Source organism: Coenobita brevimanus, chromosome 44 (genome assembly GCF_032717465.1).
Source record: "Coenobita brevimanus isolate Jiangsu-jjx chromosome 44, ASM3271746v2, whole genome shotgun sequence".
Lineage (NCBI taxonomy): Eukaryota > Metazoa > Arthropoda > Malacostraca > Decapoda > Coenobitidae > Coenobita > Coenobita brevimanus.
In genome coordinates, this window is record NC_136997.1 from 47,342,259 (window position 1) to 47,360,365 (window position 18,107).

Genomic DNA, 18,107 nt, shown 5'->3' on the forward strand with positions numbered 1-18,107 from the left:
CCCTTAGTTCATTTTCTTTAGTGTTCTCTTCATCTTCCCAACCACAGCAGAACATATTTTGTGTTCTGTTATTGCCATCACAAGATTATTCTATTTAGCTTTGGAGATTTTTCTTCTAACTTCACTAATGGAAGTGTCCTAATTTGAATCAGTAATAACTAATGTATGTCCTAAGTTGACTTACAGGAATAGTCTTATGGTAACAACAATAAAGTATTGTACAGGAAAAAATAAAAATTTGAATGTGTTCAGGGTTTACAATTAGCCTACTTGTAATGGCTGAATTTCATAAAAAAAACAAGTACAAAGCCAGTGAACATTGCTAGATCATCTCTTCAACTGGAGTATTCTAACCACTACCCACTGTTAACATGCTCAGGCTTCTGTGGTTTCCTCTCACCTTAATAAAATCACCAGGTACTGGATGGAATAACATGCAAAAGATCCAGCCATGAGTTACTGGTACTGTTTAAAAATTCAGGCTTCAATGATCCACTCTAATGTGAATAAAGTCACCTGGCAGCAACTGAACAGAACACTGAACTAGAGTTGTCCTGACCATGACAGGGTTAATGGGAACTTAAAATGTACGTGGGAATGAAAAACACACATGTACTGTATCTTGGATAAATTTTACTCTCTCTTGCAGATTAAATGTTTCAAAACAAACTATGCTTGTTTGAGAATCATGTCCATATATGCTCCTTTCAGCAGATCCTCATTTTTCACACCAAGTTTTTCCATAAGGTCTTTGGCTATATTTTCACCATCTTCTACTGGCTGGTCATCACGAAGCATCACCTGCAAATAAAAGTTTTGAGTCATTATGAGTTTTATGGATTAAATTTTCTAGTCTGACATGACTGATGGGAGAAAAAATATATCCACATATTCCTTTTATCCTGTGTATCTGTAGGCCCAACCTCTATAGTGTAAACCTAATTTCGACTATTATGTCATTCAACAGCATTAAGGGCATTACCATATAGTGTGGCCATCTAATTTCCTCTCTTACAAGAATCCCAATACTGTATATTCCAAACTGCTTTTACTGTAACTTGACCTAAAACTGCCATCTCTCCAACTGGAATGCTGAGTTGTAGATACAGATTATCCATCCATCCATCATCCAATCCTACATTGCTCCATGAGGAGCATAGGAGCCTGGGGCTAGGCAGTTGGTCCTGACATTTAAGATGAGAGTGAACAGCCTCACTCATCCCTGAGTGGCACTACATGAGCAAATAACCCCAACCATCCCTTGGATATAAACCTTCATCGGCTCAATCCGATGGAAGCGCAATAATTACCCACTAAACCACCAGGCACCAAAATTTGGTTATATGGTTACCACCCAGCATAGTAAATGTTTTCCTGGTGTACAGGAAACCATTTGGCTTGTCACTCAGTGTAGAGTCACCCACAGGCAGAAGGAAGAGGAAAGAATGAAGGAAAGAAAGAAAGAAGAGGGAGTGTAAAGTTACCCGTAAGCAGAAGGACAAGGAAAGAATGAAGGAACATTAAAATATGATTCTCGTCATGATGAGACACTATGGGGCTGTGAGCTGCATTTTTTCTCCGTCAACCGACATGGAATATGCTACAAAAGGTTGGAAATCTGGACCAGGTTGAGGAAAAAAGAGTGCAGTACAGCATTAACTTGAAGGACAGCAAACATGCATGATGGTAAGAGTGGGCATGTTTTAATACAGTAATAAACATGGGAAATGGGATCTTCTCTGAGGCCTAAACTCCTTCAGTCTGAGGATGTCTTTTTCATTTTGTTCTACCTCACGTCAGACTACTGTATTTAACCCAAGAGACTCCCCTCTAATGGTGCACCAGCAAATAAAGTCAATATCTATGCCTTTCAGTTAAAGGTCTCTCCAGGGCTAAATAAAATGGTCTGAATATGTGAAGAATATAAAAAAATATATATGTTCTTCGAATGAATGGGTTAACAACAACTTAACATTCAAAGGCTCCAATGGCTCACTCTAAGCTGAATAACCTAACATGGGTTGGAACATATTACTGAAATGGTTAATGCTGATAAAATTAAATAGGCTGCAAATCATACTGTATCATCGCATCGTTTACTGTATAAACGTTCCAACATGCTTGCATGCATCAGCTTTAGTCACCTAATGACTAGTCTTCATGCTGCTTCATCTCTGGCAACCTCTCTGTTCAGTCCCTTATTCCCAATGTCACCCTGTATAACCACATCCCATACTAAAATGGTCTACCTTTCATAACCCATACATGAAAATGTTGGTTACTGGAAGGATACATACAACAGATTTAGTCCGTCAAGTTGAAACTGTTGTATCTACCCAATATACATTTTCAAATGCAGATATATTTCTTCTAAAAACAAAGGGTGTTACTGTTGCTTCTCACAATACATCAAGGAAATTTTTCCAAATACTGCAAGCATCTCTGTGCATACACTGGAATAAACTGGCAAATCATCTTTTAGATAGTAATGAAAACAGCTTTGGCAAACATTTTGTAAATGGCAAAACAAGGACATCAACACAGGAGAGACATAACAAAGCTCTGCTAATATTCTTCCAAAACCAGTGTTACTGAATACAGTATACAAATACTAACCTCAAGTTCCATGAAGTCACCAAGTCCTTCCACAGAGTCTATGTGTACTCTGGTTTGTCCCACCATGTGCAGAGTGCGGGTCTTCTTCACACAGCCCTTCTCTCCTAAGCAGCGTGTCAGTAGCAGCTTCATGTCACCACTTAACTCCCCTGGCTTTCCTGAAACCTACAAAAAGAAAGAAGTTGGTGATCATACTTTTATTATTATCCGGTCATTTATTGTCCCAGCAGGAGCAATGAGGCCAAGGACTATGCTTTTCAGTCCAGATATTTAGGGCAAAAGTAACCATTTGTTCTTCCTGGAGTGTCATCATGTTAGCAATAAACCATCTCTCTGACCTATACCTTCAAACACAACAAAAATGACAAAAGATAAGAGAACTGGTGTTCATACCGTAAAAACACTAAAACAAACACTTAAAAACAATGTATAAGTAATTCCATTAAAAAAACAGGAATTACCTTGACATAGTCGCTGAATTTAGGTCCATCTTGATCCGGTCGCTCGTAGTAAATCAGCTCTTCTTTTTCATCCTGAAATATTCATTAATTAGCCAATGTAACTACAGCAAAGTCAATACATACTACTCCGTTTACTACATTTATTACCAACTTTTCCCTTCAACCAGTAATCAGAACTGACTGAGAAAATACTTCTGAGAAAACTCATCCTGACAACCAAAGTCCATCCTGCATTTCAACATTTTTCTTCCATGTAAGCTGCTTAAACTACAGTTCTGCTGTTTCTTCTACAGAATGGTGTTCTGTACATTATGGTTTTAAGTTGTAAAGAACAGTATATACGGTAAATACAGTGATATCCAGCAGTCCACCTATACATCAATACATTATATGACTCACCACAGTACTGACTCTCATCCATTAGCATTTAAACACAAATATCCAACATCTTCCTTGTAGAAATACTGACTTACTGGTACAAGGGATTTCTCATTCAGAACTGTGATGAAATAAATGCGGGTGTTAAAGTAGTACTGTGGCCTTATAAAGAAGCAATGAAAATGTATCAACAACATCCAATTCCCAAAATTATTCTCTACAACAGCCAAAATTTAGACCAACACCCTTACAGACAGTAGGCCACTGTTTAATCTACTTAAAATGTACAAATATTACTATTCCACTACAGAAACCAAAATATACAAAGTGTTCATTACAGCATATGCAACCTCTTTCATATCTTTTTTTCCCTTGGGTATTAAATCCACTGCAATATATTGAAACTTACTGAAGTTCCAGCGCTACGTATAAAGCCAATTTACCACTTAAACTAATGTACAGTATCAGGTACATGAAAAAAGCTGTGTAATATTCTGGAATTCATCACAGACATACATGGATGACATACTTAATGTGTGCAGTTAACAAGGAGATGCATGAAGGTTTTGAGCCAAAAAGCACATAAAACACCAAAGACACATTACGGCTGCCACAACCTACTACTATACCATTCTTAGTTATCATTTCTAGCTTAAAATTTGCTATAGGAACTGGGGTACACTTTGCCATATACCAATAAAGACACTGTAATCCTTCCTCTAACTTACATACAGTAAATGATTATTGTATTTGAGATGATAATCTTACATTCCACAGGTAACAGTAACTTTCTCTGAATTTTTCACAAAGTGGCAGTGTATAGGAATCTCTCTAAAGTATAACGTACCAGTACCATAATGTATGAACTCTATCTACCTGCTGCCAGATGCCTTAATCCTGTAAAGGGGTAGCCACAAACAAATCGCCTCCATGTCGCCCTGTCCCCAGCCATTTCAATGCCCTGCTCCCAGCTCACACCCCCTTCTCTCATATACCTCTCCACTTCATCCCTCCATCTCATCCTTGGCCTCCATCTCCCTCTCCCCACTTCCACCTCACTCACATACGTTCTTCTCATCAGTCTCTCACTCTCCATCCTCTCTACATGGCCAAACCACCTCAATGTGTTTCTCCTAACGCTTCCTATCACATCCACATCCACACCACAATGCTCCTTGACTTCCTCATTTGTTAGTCTGTCTCTCCATGTGACTCCACAGGCTCCTCTCAAATAACTGACTCACAGTGAATTATAAAACTCCAAGTCCACAATGACCTATGCAAGTCATTTATGAGTCATCTGTACTTATAAGAAGTGACCAGCCTGCATCCCACATCACACACTATATTCAGTACAGTAATAATAAAGAAAGGGTAGTGGTACACATACTTATCATCATGAAAGCTACAATAATTACTGTCAAATAGTAGGAGCTTGTCCAAACCTTTGCCCTCTCAGATTTAATAATTCTGACTGTAAAATCTCTGAAATTCCAAGAAATATCACTATATAACGCATACAATAGAATATCGGTTGATTATCTTCATTTAGGACAGGCCAACTGCAATGATGGCCCACATTATATACAGTATATACCTTGATGATCCTTAGTTTAAGCCTCCCTTTTGGTGAGTTGAAGAAAGTGTCCTCTTGATGCAGTATTTCACCAGCACTGCCTGACAACTCTGCAGCCACCTTCCGTAGCTTCCTTAGGTCATGAACCACGGCTTTGATCTCAACGTTACGAGGCATACTTGACAACCTGCAGGAAATACATACACTATGAGCATGCTGATGCTGTTCTGGTTCTAGGCTCATCTGAACATGAACCCAGTGAACTAGAGGCTGAAGCTGCCCCTTCTAGCAGTCCACCATTCTACCACTGGGGGATTCACTAAGTAGTAAGTTGAGGAATGTATTTACAACTGGGCAGTGAGGTTATCCTGTTATGGTTATGCTGGTGCCATCACATGGAGGCATCCCTCTCTGATGCTCATCTGAAGTATGGTACCATACGTAAAAATGGACACTACACAGGAAGAAATTATTCCCATATGATGAAATTGTGTTTACTGTGAAGTTACAACAGGTGTGGACAAAATGACCCATGCCTTTGTTTGCTTGATCTCACAAAATCTGCATACTTTCCATTCTAAAAATGCTGATAGATTAGAAATAAAAAATAAATAGTTATTTAAAAAATAAACAAATAAAAGTTAAAAACAAAATCCCAGTAGATTAAAAACAAAACAATCAAGATTCAAGAAAAACAAGAAAAAAGAAAAGAGAAAAAGAGCCTGGACAGGTGGATTCTTTCTGCATATTCACCAAGTGTTACTAGGAACAGACCAAGGGTCGCCCAATTTTTTATGAAAATCTAGAATTCCCATAACTATGATACAATTCTGCATTTTTCCCCTTCATAAAACACAACCTGATTCTCAATGCAATAGGCTAAAAACATTCCAGAAATGGCAAATTTAAAGTTATTAGTATTGCAGAACTTCAATTTTTACATAAACACAATGTCTATCAGGGCATAATCTAACCCTGAAAGCAACAGTCATCAGTCCTAACCTTGGTATCATTTATTTTTTTCTACAGATTCTGGTTGCCACAACAAATCAATTAATCTGTGGCCACCCTTTATGAGATTAGGCTGTCTGGTAATACGGTTCACAGTGCATTGATAGTTACACAAGGCTTAGGTATTGCCTTCAATAATCTCTACACAATAAAAGACCTCAATAAAGCAAAATAAAATCATATGGCAGCTGCAAAAATGACACCCTCGAGCTGAAGGGGTCATGTGACTAAACTTTGTGACATCAATAACCCTGGAGACCCTACGGAAAGAGGTAAACTCCCTCATCTCACCCATTAATGCAATCACAGATACCTTTCCGTCTGGTCTCCTGTAACACCGTAAAAGAGTGATACGTGTTAAGCAGATGGCATCAAAGTATGCAAACATGTCTGAGAAAGTAAATGGGTGTAATAAATGGAAGCAAAGGGCCTAGAAACTATACCTGTATGCACACGAGCACCAGCATTTCTCCACGGAACCTCCCCCCCCCCCAGGACACCATTGTAACCACGATGTATTAACACTCTGGGTTACCAACAGGGCTACCTACCAGCCTGTACACTGTGACGATGATGATGATGATTTACCACACCTGCACCAGCACCAGGGACAACAACACCTACTTAATATTCCCGGGAAATGCAATTGCAAATGATTAGTTCGGCTTCGGCACTTAGCAGATTTTGCAGTGTGTTATTTTCCCTAAATTCACCCTCACAATTTCCATTATGTTTAAAGGTTGTATAATACTAAGAATTATAATGCTGTAACACTTCCCTGTAACTTACAGGAAACGTAGTATCATCAGTTTAATTTCTCTATATCTAAATGTAAAATTCCACATTCCTCACCCATAATTTTCTTTTATCATTGAAGTGAAGCATATATTGTATTTCATTAAATGACAAGACATGGAATATAATGATCAGGAACAAGGCCATATCTACGTTTTGATTGGCTACTCAGCTGAGAAGTGAGCGAGAGGGAATGCAACACTGAAGACAGCGCCACTCACGTTTAGGGGATGCTCAGACAAATCGTCTCCATGTCATCATGTCCTCTTAACACCTTACTTTACTCCACTGCGTCAAGCTATAACTCCTCAGTCGCCTTTCCAGTTTTCTCCTGTACTCCACCTTTTCTTTTCGCTTTGGAATATATTTGCTTCTTTCTGCTTTACCTTCTTCACCCATCACATTGCACCTTTGTTCTTGAAACTACTGCTTAATGGTCAGCCAAGCCACCCCCTCATCCTCTGTGCAGTGTAGTATCATTCACAAATCTCTCCATTATACACACAGTCAACCAGTCATCACCCTTATAAATGTGAAAATGCATGCTCTGTGTGATTTTTGTCCTACATTTATGTATCCAGATTTAACCTTGAGAAAACTATCATTTTGTATGTACTCTACATCCATACTCTGACTAGTACCAAATTAAACTGCTCACTGCAAGGAAATCCTTCCTGAAGATATAAGTAATGCTTGGTAAATTAATCCTCTTCTCACAACACCTCTCTGTGTAACCTACAACCTGTTTTTATATGCTATAACCCGTCATCCCCGGGCCTTCCTCTCCCACACATAATCATGATTTACCTTCTGTGTTCATACATTCACAACACCTCTCTGTGTAACCTACAACCTGTTTTTATATGCTATAACCCGTCATCCCCAGGCCTTCCTCTCCCACACATAATCATGATTTACCTTCTGTGTTCATACATTCACACCTCTCTGTGTAACCTACAACCTGTTTTTATATGCTATAACCCGTCATCCCCAGGCCTTCCTCTCCCACACATAATCATGATTTACCTTCTGTGTTCATACATTTGGGAGAATGGGCTGACAATGTAGCGAGTACTGGATGGAAAATTCTCCACCCTCGATGCAATGTAATGTGTTATGGCTGTAAGGGGAGTGCTGTGCTATGAAGGCCTTGATATGAAATATGACTGAGTTCAATACTTGCACGTGGTGTATTAACACCCAATATAGAGTACTGTATACGGTATATGGGTGCGAGGAGGGTATGGATTTTGAAAAATACCGCAGTTGCTTCTTCTAACCATCTCAATCCCCTTGACACAGGATAGAGCTATCCTTGATGATCAATGGGAAACAATGGAAGTATTTAAGACAAAAGTCAGCAAGTTATACATTGTTAGTAAATCTTTTATTACTGGAGCAGAGGATGCAAAGACAGCCTTATGAAGAATACACTATTCACGGTACTTGCGGTTTTTTTTTCTTTACTCTGGCAGTAGTAAGAGTTTCATCTTCCAAAACAACACCAGGTTTTTCTTCCATTAACCCTTTCACTATAATAAGCCAACTTCAAATAAAATCCTCTGGAGATGGCAAAATATCAGAGAGAAAAAAAAAAAAAGGATAAAATGGTAATAAAAATACACTTCAGAAAAAGTTCTCTTTATTGTAGAGAACCTGTACAGGAACAAGACAGTTTCTACTGTTTCTTGACCGGCTGAATTCATGGAGGAGTAACAAAGATTCTGGGACAGTAAACATCTATATACATTCTGGTCAACTCCTAATAAAAAATATGGAAATGTGAAAGGAGCTGGGTGCACAGAACTCAAGCTCCAATACATATTGACATTAGCTTAAATATATACATCAGGACACCAATGTGCTCTCTTGTAGGCGGCTTTTAAATATGTCGTGGAAAAAAAGGGAGGGGACAAGGGCGCACAAAGCCATCCTGTGACTATTTTACCACCTTCACCTTGTCTTTAAGCCTGGAAAGTGGTCATAAAATCAGTAACGATCTGCTTCAACTTGGCATCTGCGTCAGGGGTGATAAGTCCTTCCTTGGCAATGTTGTTAAGGATGTCCTGGTGGCTGGTCTTCATCATGGCCATGAATTCCTGCTCAAACTTGGTGATCTTGGAGGGGTCCAGCTTGTCCAGGTGGCCACGCACACCACAGTAGATCACAGCTACCTGCTCCTCAATGGCCATGGGCACTAAAACAAACCAGACATGTCATTTAGTAACATCATCCTGATCTCTCTCTCCCATCTATGAAAGGGGTCAGGCAAGGTCATTTAGTTAACATGCCTCAAAGTATGGATTAAAAGTTTGTAATGTTAACAATAAACTTGAAGCTCTTGGCTGCTGCAAAGAGAAAGCAATAATGCAAAAACCACATTCCTACATATATAGCTAAATGGGTTGGGTAAAAAATGAATTACCACATATCACGGGGTGCCCGTTCTCAAAACATACAATGGCTCAAACATCTAGGATATATGCAGGCAAAGTGCTATTGCAAGTGACTAGCTATCTTTAACCTTATCCTTTTCTGTCCTATCAAGAGCAATGCGTCATGGAGCTATGCTACTTAGTCTTGACATTTAAGGGTAAGGGTTAAGTCACTACCCCATGTGACAAAGTAAGCATTAAACTTAAGATATCCCTTAGATGTAAACCCTTATGGGCTTGTCTAGGCTTGCCATTTACCTAACAAACCAACAGGTGCCCATCTGGTTATATGCTTACCACTAATGCTGCAAACGATTTCTGAGGCTAGAGGAAACAATTTCACTCTTAAGAGTCGAGTAACCCAATGGTAGCACCAAACTGGGCGGATGGTGGATATCCATACCTACCACATATCTACAAATGTCAATCTGGTTGTGATACAATGTAAAAATGCTTCAACAGAAAAGTTTCCAGTATAAAAGACAATGTATGAAGAAAACATTTTGGTGATATTCAGAAACAACACCTTTACGAAGTATCCTTCATACTTATCTTGCACTTTTGCAAACATCAGTACTCATTACATATAGCATGATGGCTCATTAAGTGCACATTAATTATGGCAGTCAGTAATACTGTCATTATTTCTCCTTTCATTCAACTCTGTGACTGAATTTCCTAACTTGTTCTGCTACTAGGATTCTTTTTCTTCAGTACTGGTACAGTAATGAAAGTGTTAAGAAAAGCCAGTTGTAACCAATGCCCTTCACAACCTCTTGAACTGATAAGTCATCTGGAAACTGCAAGAATAAACTACAGTAACATGTCTTGTGTGAAAGGATTAACAAAACTTGATATATGCTTCTGGTCTGACACACACACACACACACACACACACACAAAACTACTTTTATCCACCAGATATGTAATGTAGGGGTCCAAATTCATGCTACCACAGCCCTGTACATTTAACTCCAGAAGAGAGACTTCCCATCACTATCTGGGGCACTATAACCACTAGGACTGACTGTGCTCTATTGTGTGCATCACAGAAAACATACCACCTATTCCTCAGTGATTTAATGTGCATACTGCTTTTATACTGTTATTTACACACTTCTAGTATCAACCCAGTCTGCCTCAGCTATATGCAAGATGGTAACATGTACTGTTTTATGCAAAATAAATGAGTTATCATGGAGTCTCCTGTGCCATTTGAACTCCGAATCAATGCTGGTCGTGAAAAAGTCCAACAGAAAGGCTGTAGAGCCATAGCACTGTACTTTTCTGCCGAACTGCCATGTCTACTAAGCTTCAAAAGGATGAAGCCGGGCAAAATTAAGGCAAAATAACTGTAGAGTATGACCCCGAAAGTAAATCTGATACCTACCATACTGTCCCTGTTTTAGGAGCTCAGTGAGACGCACACCACGGTTCAACAGCTGCTGAGTTGAGGCATCGAGATCAGAGCCGAACTGGGCAAAGGCAGCCACTTCACGATACTGAGCCAATTCCAGTTTCATGGAACCAGCAACCTGAAAAAGATCAAAACCAAAAGTTACAGCTAATAAAGGCAAAAGGTTTAATTGCAGATAAATGAAACTGTGTTCACAATTCTGTACTAGCTTATCATCCAGACCCTTTTCTCCCACATAAGTAGTGTATGGGGTAAGGTCGGACTCAAAAGCAAGGAAAGAAGTGTCAACTGCAGGCCCAAAATAATGGGGCAAACAAATATTTACACTATTTATGCCCCTCCCTGTAAAACAACAACCTCAAAGTCATATGGCCACCCCTTAAGGGATTATGGCGTCTGGCAATAGATAGATAGATAGATGTCCCCAGAATCCAAACTGCACCTCACATGCCTCATAATTTGCACAAACTTCTTCAGCATTGATCTTATGATGCACTTAACATACATCATCTTGTCAAAGATTTACGTTCACCTTATGGAAGATCTCAAATTCCAGGGGTAATTATCGTAAATATTGCAGTATTCCACAGTAATGTACTACATTTTATACCTTTCATTTGCGTAAATAACCATACTCAATCAATTATTAAGCTTACCTGCTTCATCGCCTTGGTCTGCGCAGCAGAGCCTACACGAGACACAGACAGACCGACGTTGATTGCCGGGCGGATACCCTTGTAGAAGAGCTCAGTTTCCAAGAAGATCTGTCCGTCAGTGATGGAGATAACATTGGTGGGGATGTAGGCAGACACATCACCGGCCTGGGTCTCAATAACTGGAAGGGCAGTTAGGGAGCCACCACCATTGGCGTCATTCATTTTGGCAGCACGCTCCAACAGACGAGAGTGGAGGTAGAACACATCACCAGGGTAAGCCTCACGACCTGGAAGTACACCCACGAGTGAGGGATATAAAAGTACCAAAAATCCAAGGTCTTGGCTCCCCAGTGGATGGCTTGGTGGGTAACAGGCAAAGAACAAACTAGTGGTTTTGGTAATACAGCATGTGGTAAATCAATCGAAGTAATGCCATGAACTAAACAGTCACCAGCAATACATACTGTAGATCTGGTAAGTTTAATAAACTTTTAAAATGACAATTATTACTATTTACTTATTTACTGTATAATTATTAGTAGTTTCTTTTAGTAGGGGAGAGGGAGTCATACAACTGAAGCCTAACACTACTTAGCACAAGGGTCCCAAGGCAAGTCTCCCTGGATCTGACCTGGAGGACGACGCAGCAGCAGGGACATCTGACGGTAAGCCACGGCCTGCTTGGACAAATCGTCATAGATGATGAGGGCGTGCTTGCCATTGTCACGGAAGTACTCGCCCATAGCACAGCCTGAGTATGGGGCCAGGTACTGCAGTGGGGCGGCATCGGAGGCAGTGGCAGATACAACAATGGTGTACTTCATGGCATCTGTAAGAAAAAATAATTTATGTTTGATAAACTTGCTTTAAAAGATTCCCTCTAGCACAAATTACTATGCTGATACTTCTCTCTCTCTACTGAAAAAACAAAATTAAAATATGGCCATGACAAAAAAAAACATCCGTTTTTGGCTTCACGGAATACAACTTTTATGTAGGGTGTTGTATGAAAAACACACACTAATTTGTTCATCAACAAGGCCCTTACATATTTTTTAAAGTTATCTAGCATTTTCACAAACACCAGTACTCGTTACATACAGCATGTGGCTCATTAAGTGCACTTTAATTTGCATTCAACAGCTGTAGCAGTGAAAGGATTAACTTTTAGTTCTTACCGTCAGCTCTGTCATTTCTAAGATCAATACAATCACCTTGATGCAACAAGAATAAAAGTTACCTGCATCAGTAAGCCTCTTCACAATCTGGGCCACAGTTGACCTCTTCTGTCCAATGGCAACATAAATACAGTACAGCTTTTTCTTCTCCTCGGCACCATCATTGAAACGCTTCTGGTTGATGATTGTGTCGATGGCAATGGCTGTCTTTCCAGTCTGACGATCACCGATGATCAACTCTCGCTGTCCACGGCCAATGGGTACCAACGAGTCGACAGCCTTGATACCAGTCTGCATGGGCTCCCTCACAGAGATACGAGGGATGATGCCAGGTGCCTTCACACCAACACGGGCCCTATTAATACAGAAAAAGTAAAGGCAATTATTTAGCCACATACTCATGGGCATATTAATTATATAATAGTGAATGGGAGGGCAAGCTCCCACTTGCAACACTCGTTTATAGGATACCCAAGGTCTTGTTATGGCCTGGGCTAAACTGGACATGAATCCAGTGGTCTGTAATATACTATCTTCCTCTTCAGGGAAAGAAAGGGAGTTGAGGGACATTTGTTGCTGCTTAGTTATACTGGTGCCACCACAGGAAGGCCTCCATCTCCAACATGCTATGCTTGTGATTATTAAATACGATTACTGTTCCTCTCATATTTGGGTACAGCTGTGTACAACAGAAAGATTGGACATGTTATCTATCAGGGCATTCAAAAACTGTGGGCTTTTCTTCACAGCTGCCATATATCAGTACCCTAAGTTTTTACAATGCAACCAAAGTTCTGTTCAACAAATGCAAAGGAAATAAGAACTAATATAAAAAAAAATATTCGAAAGATTCACTATATGGTCATTTACAACCTACCACGTAATGCTATGTACCCCTTAAAAAAAAAAAAAAAAAAAAAAAAAAAAAAAAAAAGTGAGTGCTCCAATGGCTATGATATCAGTCAACACACAAAAAAGGCAATAGGGGAATGCGTGACTTACCTGTTTCCACCAGTGATGGGACCCTTGCCATCAATAGTATTTCCCAAAGCATCCACAACACGGCCCAAGATGGCTTCACCCACAGGCACGTCCACAATGGCGCCGGTACGCTTCACAATGTCACCCTCTCGGATAAGTTTGTCATTACCGAACACTACCACACCGATGTTGTCAGGCTCCAAGTTCAATGCCATCCCTGTAAGAGGTTTTCAGTACTAATGAAGAGTCCTTAGGATGCATTTAACCCAATCAGTATGGTGGCATCTTTTTACAGTGGCTACGGTATGACTTCTACTATCTACACACAATTCAACAACTCTGTTTTTCAAAACAAGATAATCAAACTGATATATACAGTGCTCAAACTCATGGATATATTCTGTAATATAACACTTTCCTTATAACTGATGCCATTAATGAGGACCCTGACAATGCAGCTATACCTATATGGGTAACTATGGTAATTTAATGGGCAATTTTTCTTATTTACTGTTGGTTTAACAAAAAATTACATTGAATAAATAGGGAAATTATGTAGTACAAAACTGCATAACCCACTCAGCACAACACATCTTTCTGGGACTAAGTGAATGACACGCTTACCCTTGAGTCCAGAGGAGAATTCCACCATCTCCTCAGCCTGGATATTCTTGAGGCCATACACACGGGCAATACCATCACCAATGCTCAACACACGACCAGTCTCCTCCAGGTTGGCCTTGGGAGCCGCACCTATTTATAAAGACAAGTATTTACTGATAAAATAGAAGTGGCAAAAAATGTACAAATATGAGCTTGGTGCCTTCAATCTTAATTCCAAAATTTCTTCTCCAACCATCTCCTTTGGTACAACTCTACAAAACAAGCATTTAATTTTCATGGCAGCACAAAACCTAACTAGCTAACAGACCTCCCATGCCACTACTGACTTCAGTGCTAAACAAACTACATTCAACCCTCTGAAGCCATTAACTATCCACTAATGAGTAGTTTAGTGCCAAGAAAAATAAATGTATGGAAAATAAAAACTGTGGATCAACAATCCAAAAACATTGATTAGTAACTCCATATTCCCCTAAGAAAGTGTTAAAATTTACTGATGTTAAACTTGTACCTCATTATCCTTACCCACATTCATTTTCACAAACTGGAATGGTTCACCTTTACTGGCAGGATCTAGACTATGTTCCATGTATTATAAATGCTGACCATATATGTATTCATCAATCTGAGATGGATCTGAACTGGATTACAAGAACTAACTGTGCTGAAAATGGCCTACCAGATCAGAATGAAATTATACTGAAACCAGTTTCCCTGGAAAAACACAATTTTCACTAATAGGCACCTCTTCATACATATACTGGCATCAACAATTTTCCACATTATCCAAGTTAACTGCTATTCTTTTCTTTCCTTTACAGGTGGCTTTATACTGAGTGACAAGCCAAATGGTTTCCTGTAAGCCAAGAAACCATTTACAACGCTGGGTGGTAACCATATAACCAAACCATACGTGCTCCCTACGTGTCAACAAGTGGGTTGGTGGAGGGTTAGTGCCCCTCCCCATAAAAAAAAAAAAAAAAAAAAAAATCAAAGTCAATAGCCACCCCTTACAGGATTATGGCATCTGACAACTGATTAATTTGATTGAACTGCTATTCTAAATAACTTTAATCATAATGAAGGAATACAAAATTGTAAACTTTACAATACTGTACTTTATAATAGACCCTTCAATATATCTGCTTATTCTCCCAGCTAAAGTGAAAGAAAGAGAAGAAACCAGCGCAAGATAAAAGTGAACAATTAAAAATCAAGAGCAATATTATACGGTACCAAGGATGCGTTCCTCAAGGATGGTGGAAACCTCTGCTGAAGCTGCCACATAGGGAGTAGTGGAGAGCTTGCGGGAAACAATGGAGGCAGCTGGAAGGAGTTTTGCAACCTGCAATGATTATTAAACCAGTATAATTGATATACCAATATTTAACTTTGAATGTATTCCTTGTTGCATTAAAATGGATATGCTTTTGAACTTAGCCCTTATAAGATCAATAAAACTCTAGTATATTATCAGAACTAATATCAGTGTTATTGGGAAAGCTTGGCAGGCTACTGTATTCTAGCTAATGCCAGATGATTTTCTTTAGGTAGCTAGCTAAAAAAAAAAAAAATAAGTGTATAGCAGTTTAAAGCCAATACAGTGCATTACTAAGGGTATCTTTATTCTCCTTTAACATGTAACCTGCTCAGTCATTAATGACAGACTCATGTTATTACTGTACTTTTGAAAAAATGACACGGATGTCTTGTAAAAAAAAAAAAAAAAAAAAAATCTCCTTGCATTTAACTCACTTCCACTGGTACAATCTGCTAATTATAGGTTTCTGCAAGTAATTTGTTAATCACTATGACCTTTATCCATTTGTACATGGTAACCAGTACCATTCCTAGGCTGGGGTACAGTTATGTTAGGCTTTCACATCGAGTGCAAAGATCTGGATCAGCACCCACTTATGTTTACATCCGAAGAATTTCAGAATTTCAATTTCAGGAGCAGCACTAACACTGCTATACTGCCAATACCGGTAAATACGGCACCTTCATTAGGGGAGGTGAAATTGGCGACACTTGTGTTGGCAAAGTAAACAGATGACAGGTTCTAATTTTGCTGCAATTTAATCATACACCAGTCAATTCATTCTCCACATACACGTGAACGTTAAATATGCTCCACTGAATCTGATGGTGAGGTATGTTCATACTTGTTATGAAGTCATCCATAACATCGGGAGTATTTTGTTGGCCACGGAATCAGCTGATCAAGGTAGGGACAACCGGCCGGTTGTACTTTGTTACAACACAATTTTCTTGAGTTACCTTGGCTATGTTCGCTGATCAACGAAATCCTAATAAACTAAAGGCACACGAGAGCTTAAATTTACCTGTGGGGAGCTCCTTGGCAGCTGCCGTGCCAAGGAGGCGGCGAGTCGTGCAGAGAGCATATCTGTTTCCTGTAGATCCTCACTCGCCCAGCAAGATGGTGGGATGAGACCGAAGTGTCGCCACCACCGGCACCATACACCACTCCGTACTAAAACTATTTACTTTGAAATAATCACATGAAACAGTTTAAGTCCTTAATTTGCCAGTAGAAAAGCTGACATTATTGATTTATTGCCTTTTATTGAAAAGAATTGGAGAGTTATGCCTTGTCTTTATAAAGATAACAGAACAAATTTTGGTAGCAAGATCTATACGTCGTCTGCAACAATCAAAGAAAATGTGGATGAGTTGGAGGGGAACCAACATCTATTACACGCCAGTGCCAACACAGCCGGCTATTGACAAGAGCCTCTAGCAAGTGTTGTGTTTCATTCAGTAACTGTTGGAATATCCTCTCAGCTACTGAAAATATTCTTATTATGTACCCTACACTGTGCAGACTCAACATAGCTCTTGCTAAATGCAATAAGCAAGTGACCATTCGGTAATTCTGATCTAGAACTTTAACTCTTCTTCTTGACGAGGAATGGTATAACAGATAATAAGAACTGATTATCTAGACTGGTTTGAGATCTTGGTGTTTTACTTCATTGTCAGATTAAACGGCATGGGAAAAAATACATGTTCCAGAAGTTCCTTTAGTCATAGTGCCACAATCAAAGCAACCTTCAGCTCAGCTCTCCGCTTTATAATGGATTGTGTAGAAAACTTTCTTTACGGGTCTTTTCGATGTTTTTAGATTTCAGAGTCGGCCAATGTATAACGTAAGGAAATAAAGAGCCAAGTGGTCCGCCTAATTTCAGGGAATTCACCTTGACTTGTCCAGCAATTAACGTACTCTTCACTGTCTATCTCTTTCTATTGTTGCTCCTCTATCTCTTCTCTTGTGGGGTTATAATCTCCTTCCTTGATACTGTTTTTTTTCTTATCTACCTACCGGGTATATGTTTTCCTGTCTCTCTTCGTCTTTCTGTCTATCCTCTTCTGTCTGTTCTGCACAGTTTTTATTTCCTTCCATGTTATTGTTTTTCCTGTCTCCTCTCTCCCTGTGTCTCCTTTTATCTCTGCTACTCTGTTTCCTTCCCATCTCCACCTACATGCTTTGATTTCCTTCCTTTTTACTTTTCCTTCGTCTATCTCCCCACTACCAAGACAAAGAGGAATGACAGAAATTACTGTATATAGAGCTAATCCTTATCTGAAAGAGAGAGAGAGAGAGAGAGAGAGAGAGAGAGACAGACAGACAGACAGACAGACAGAGACAGACAGACAGACTTCAACCGAGTAATACTTTTTTTTTTTTCCTAGCACCTAGCATTATAAGATCTCCAACAATTATATTTTTACTTAATCTATTATCTTGTACTTCATCTATCCATCTCACTTTATTTCGGGAGGGGTAGACGCACAAAAATCGCCTCCTTATCACCCCATCGGCCGTCATCAGGCTGTCCTCCCTTCAGGTCACACCACCCTAATGCTTTTACGTCAGAACCTCTCTACTCCATCCCTCCATCTCATCCTTGGTGTCCCTATCCCCTCCCTTCCCACGCCAGGATAGACAGATAGATAG

The 18,107-nt window shown here is 39.5% G+C and overlaps 2 protein-coding genes across 3 annotated transcripts; both read right to left on the reverse strand.

The window, feature by feature from the left end:
• Positions 1-659: 659 nt before the first annotated feature.
• On the reverse strand, positions 660-6,637 carry LOC145398144 (uncharacterized). 2 transcript variants are annotated; one of them, XM_080271091.1, is made up of 5 exons: positions 6,594-6,637; positions 5,053-5,218; positions 3,078-3,149; positions 2,617-2,781; positions 660-801 (listed from the first exon to the last, which is right to left on the reverse strand). In XM_080271091.1, the coding sequence occupies exons 2-5, from the start codon at positions 5,206-5,208 to the stop codon at positions 670-672; spliced, it is 525 nt and encodes a 174-aa protein (XP_080127217.1). In that variant the 5' UTR covers positions 5,209-5,218; positions 6,594-6,637; the 3' UTR covers positions 660-669. The 2 variants fall into 2 exon arrangements, with proteins under 2 accessions (XP_080127217.1, XP_080127218.1); XM_080271092.1 differs by lacking the exon at positions 6,594-6,637 and adding an exon at positions 6,486-6,535.
• A 1,825-nt stretch (positions 6,638-8,462) lies between these two features.
• Positions 8,463-16,602, reverse strand: blw (ATP synthase subunit alpha blw, mitochondrial). The gene is made up of 9 exons (XM_080271134.1): positions 16,474-16,602; positions 15,365-15,473; positions 14,129-14,257; positions 13,526-13,721; positions 12,586-12,878; positions 11,977-12,174; positions 11,346-11,632; positions 10,663-10,807; positions 8,463-9,034 (listed from the first exon to the last, which is right to left on the reverse strand). The coding sequence occupies exons 1-9, from the start codon at positions 16,531-16,533 to the stop codon at positions 8,802-8,804; spliced, it is 1,650 nt and encodes a 549-aa protein (XP_080127260.1). The 5' UTR covers positions 16,534-16,602; the 3' UTR covers positions 8,463-8,801.
• Between the last annotated feature and the right edge of the window lie 1,505 nt (positions 16,603-18,107).

What these genes read in the sequence shown, in the direction of transcription:
- LOC145398144 (XM_080271091.1), bottom strand. Translation starts at nt 5,208, where the DNA reads ATGCCTCGTAACGTTGAGATCAAAGCCGTGGTTCATGACCTAAGGAAG. An exon ending in AATTCAGCGACTATGTCAAG is followed by an intron (nt 2,782 to 3,077) that starts GTAATTCCTGTT and finishes TTCTTTTTGTAG; the next exon opens with GTTTCAGGAAAGCCAGGGGA. An exon ending in GTGACTTCATGGAACTTGAG is followed by an intron (nt 802 to 2,616) that starts GTTAGTATTTGT and finishes TTTTATTTGCAG; the next exon opens with GTGATGCTTCGTGATGACCA.
- blw (XM_080271134.1), bottom strand. Translation starts at nt 16,533, where the DNA reads ATGCTCTCTGCACGACTCGCCGCCTCCTTGGCACGGCAGCTGCCAAGG. An exon ending in TGCCAAGGAGCTCCCCACAG is followed by an intron (nt 15,474 to 16,473) that starts GTAAATTTAAGC and finishes TAATCATTGCAG; the next exon opens with GTTGCAAAACTCCTTCCAGC. An exon ending in CCTAAAACAGGGACAGTATG is followed by an intron (nt 9,035 to 10,662) that starts GTAGGTATCAGA and finishes GGTTTGTTTTAG; the next exon opens with TGCCCATGGCCATTGAGGAG.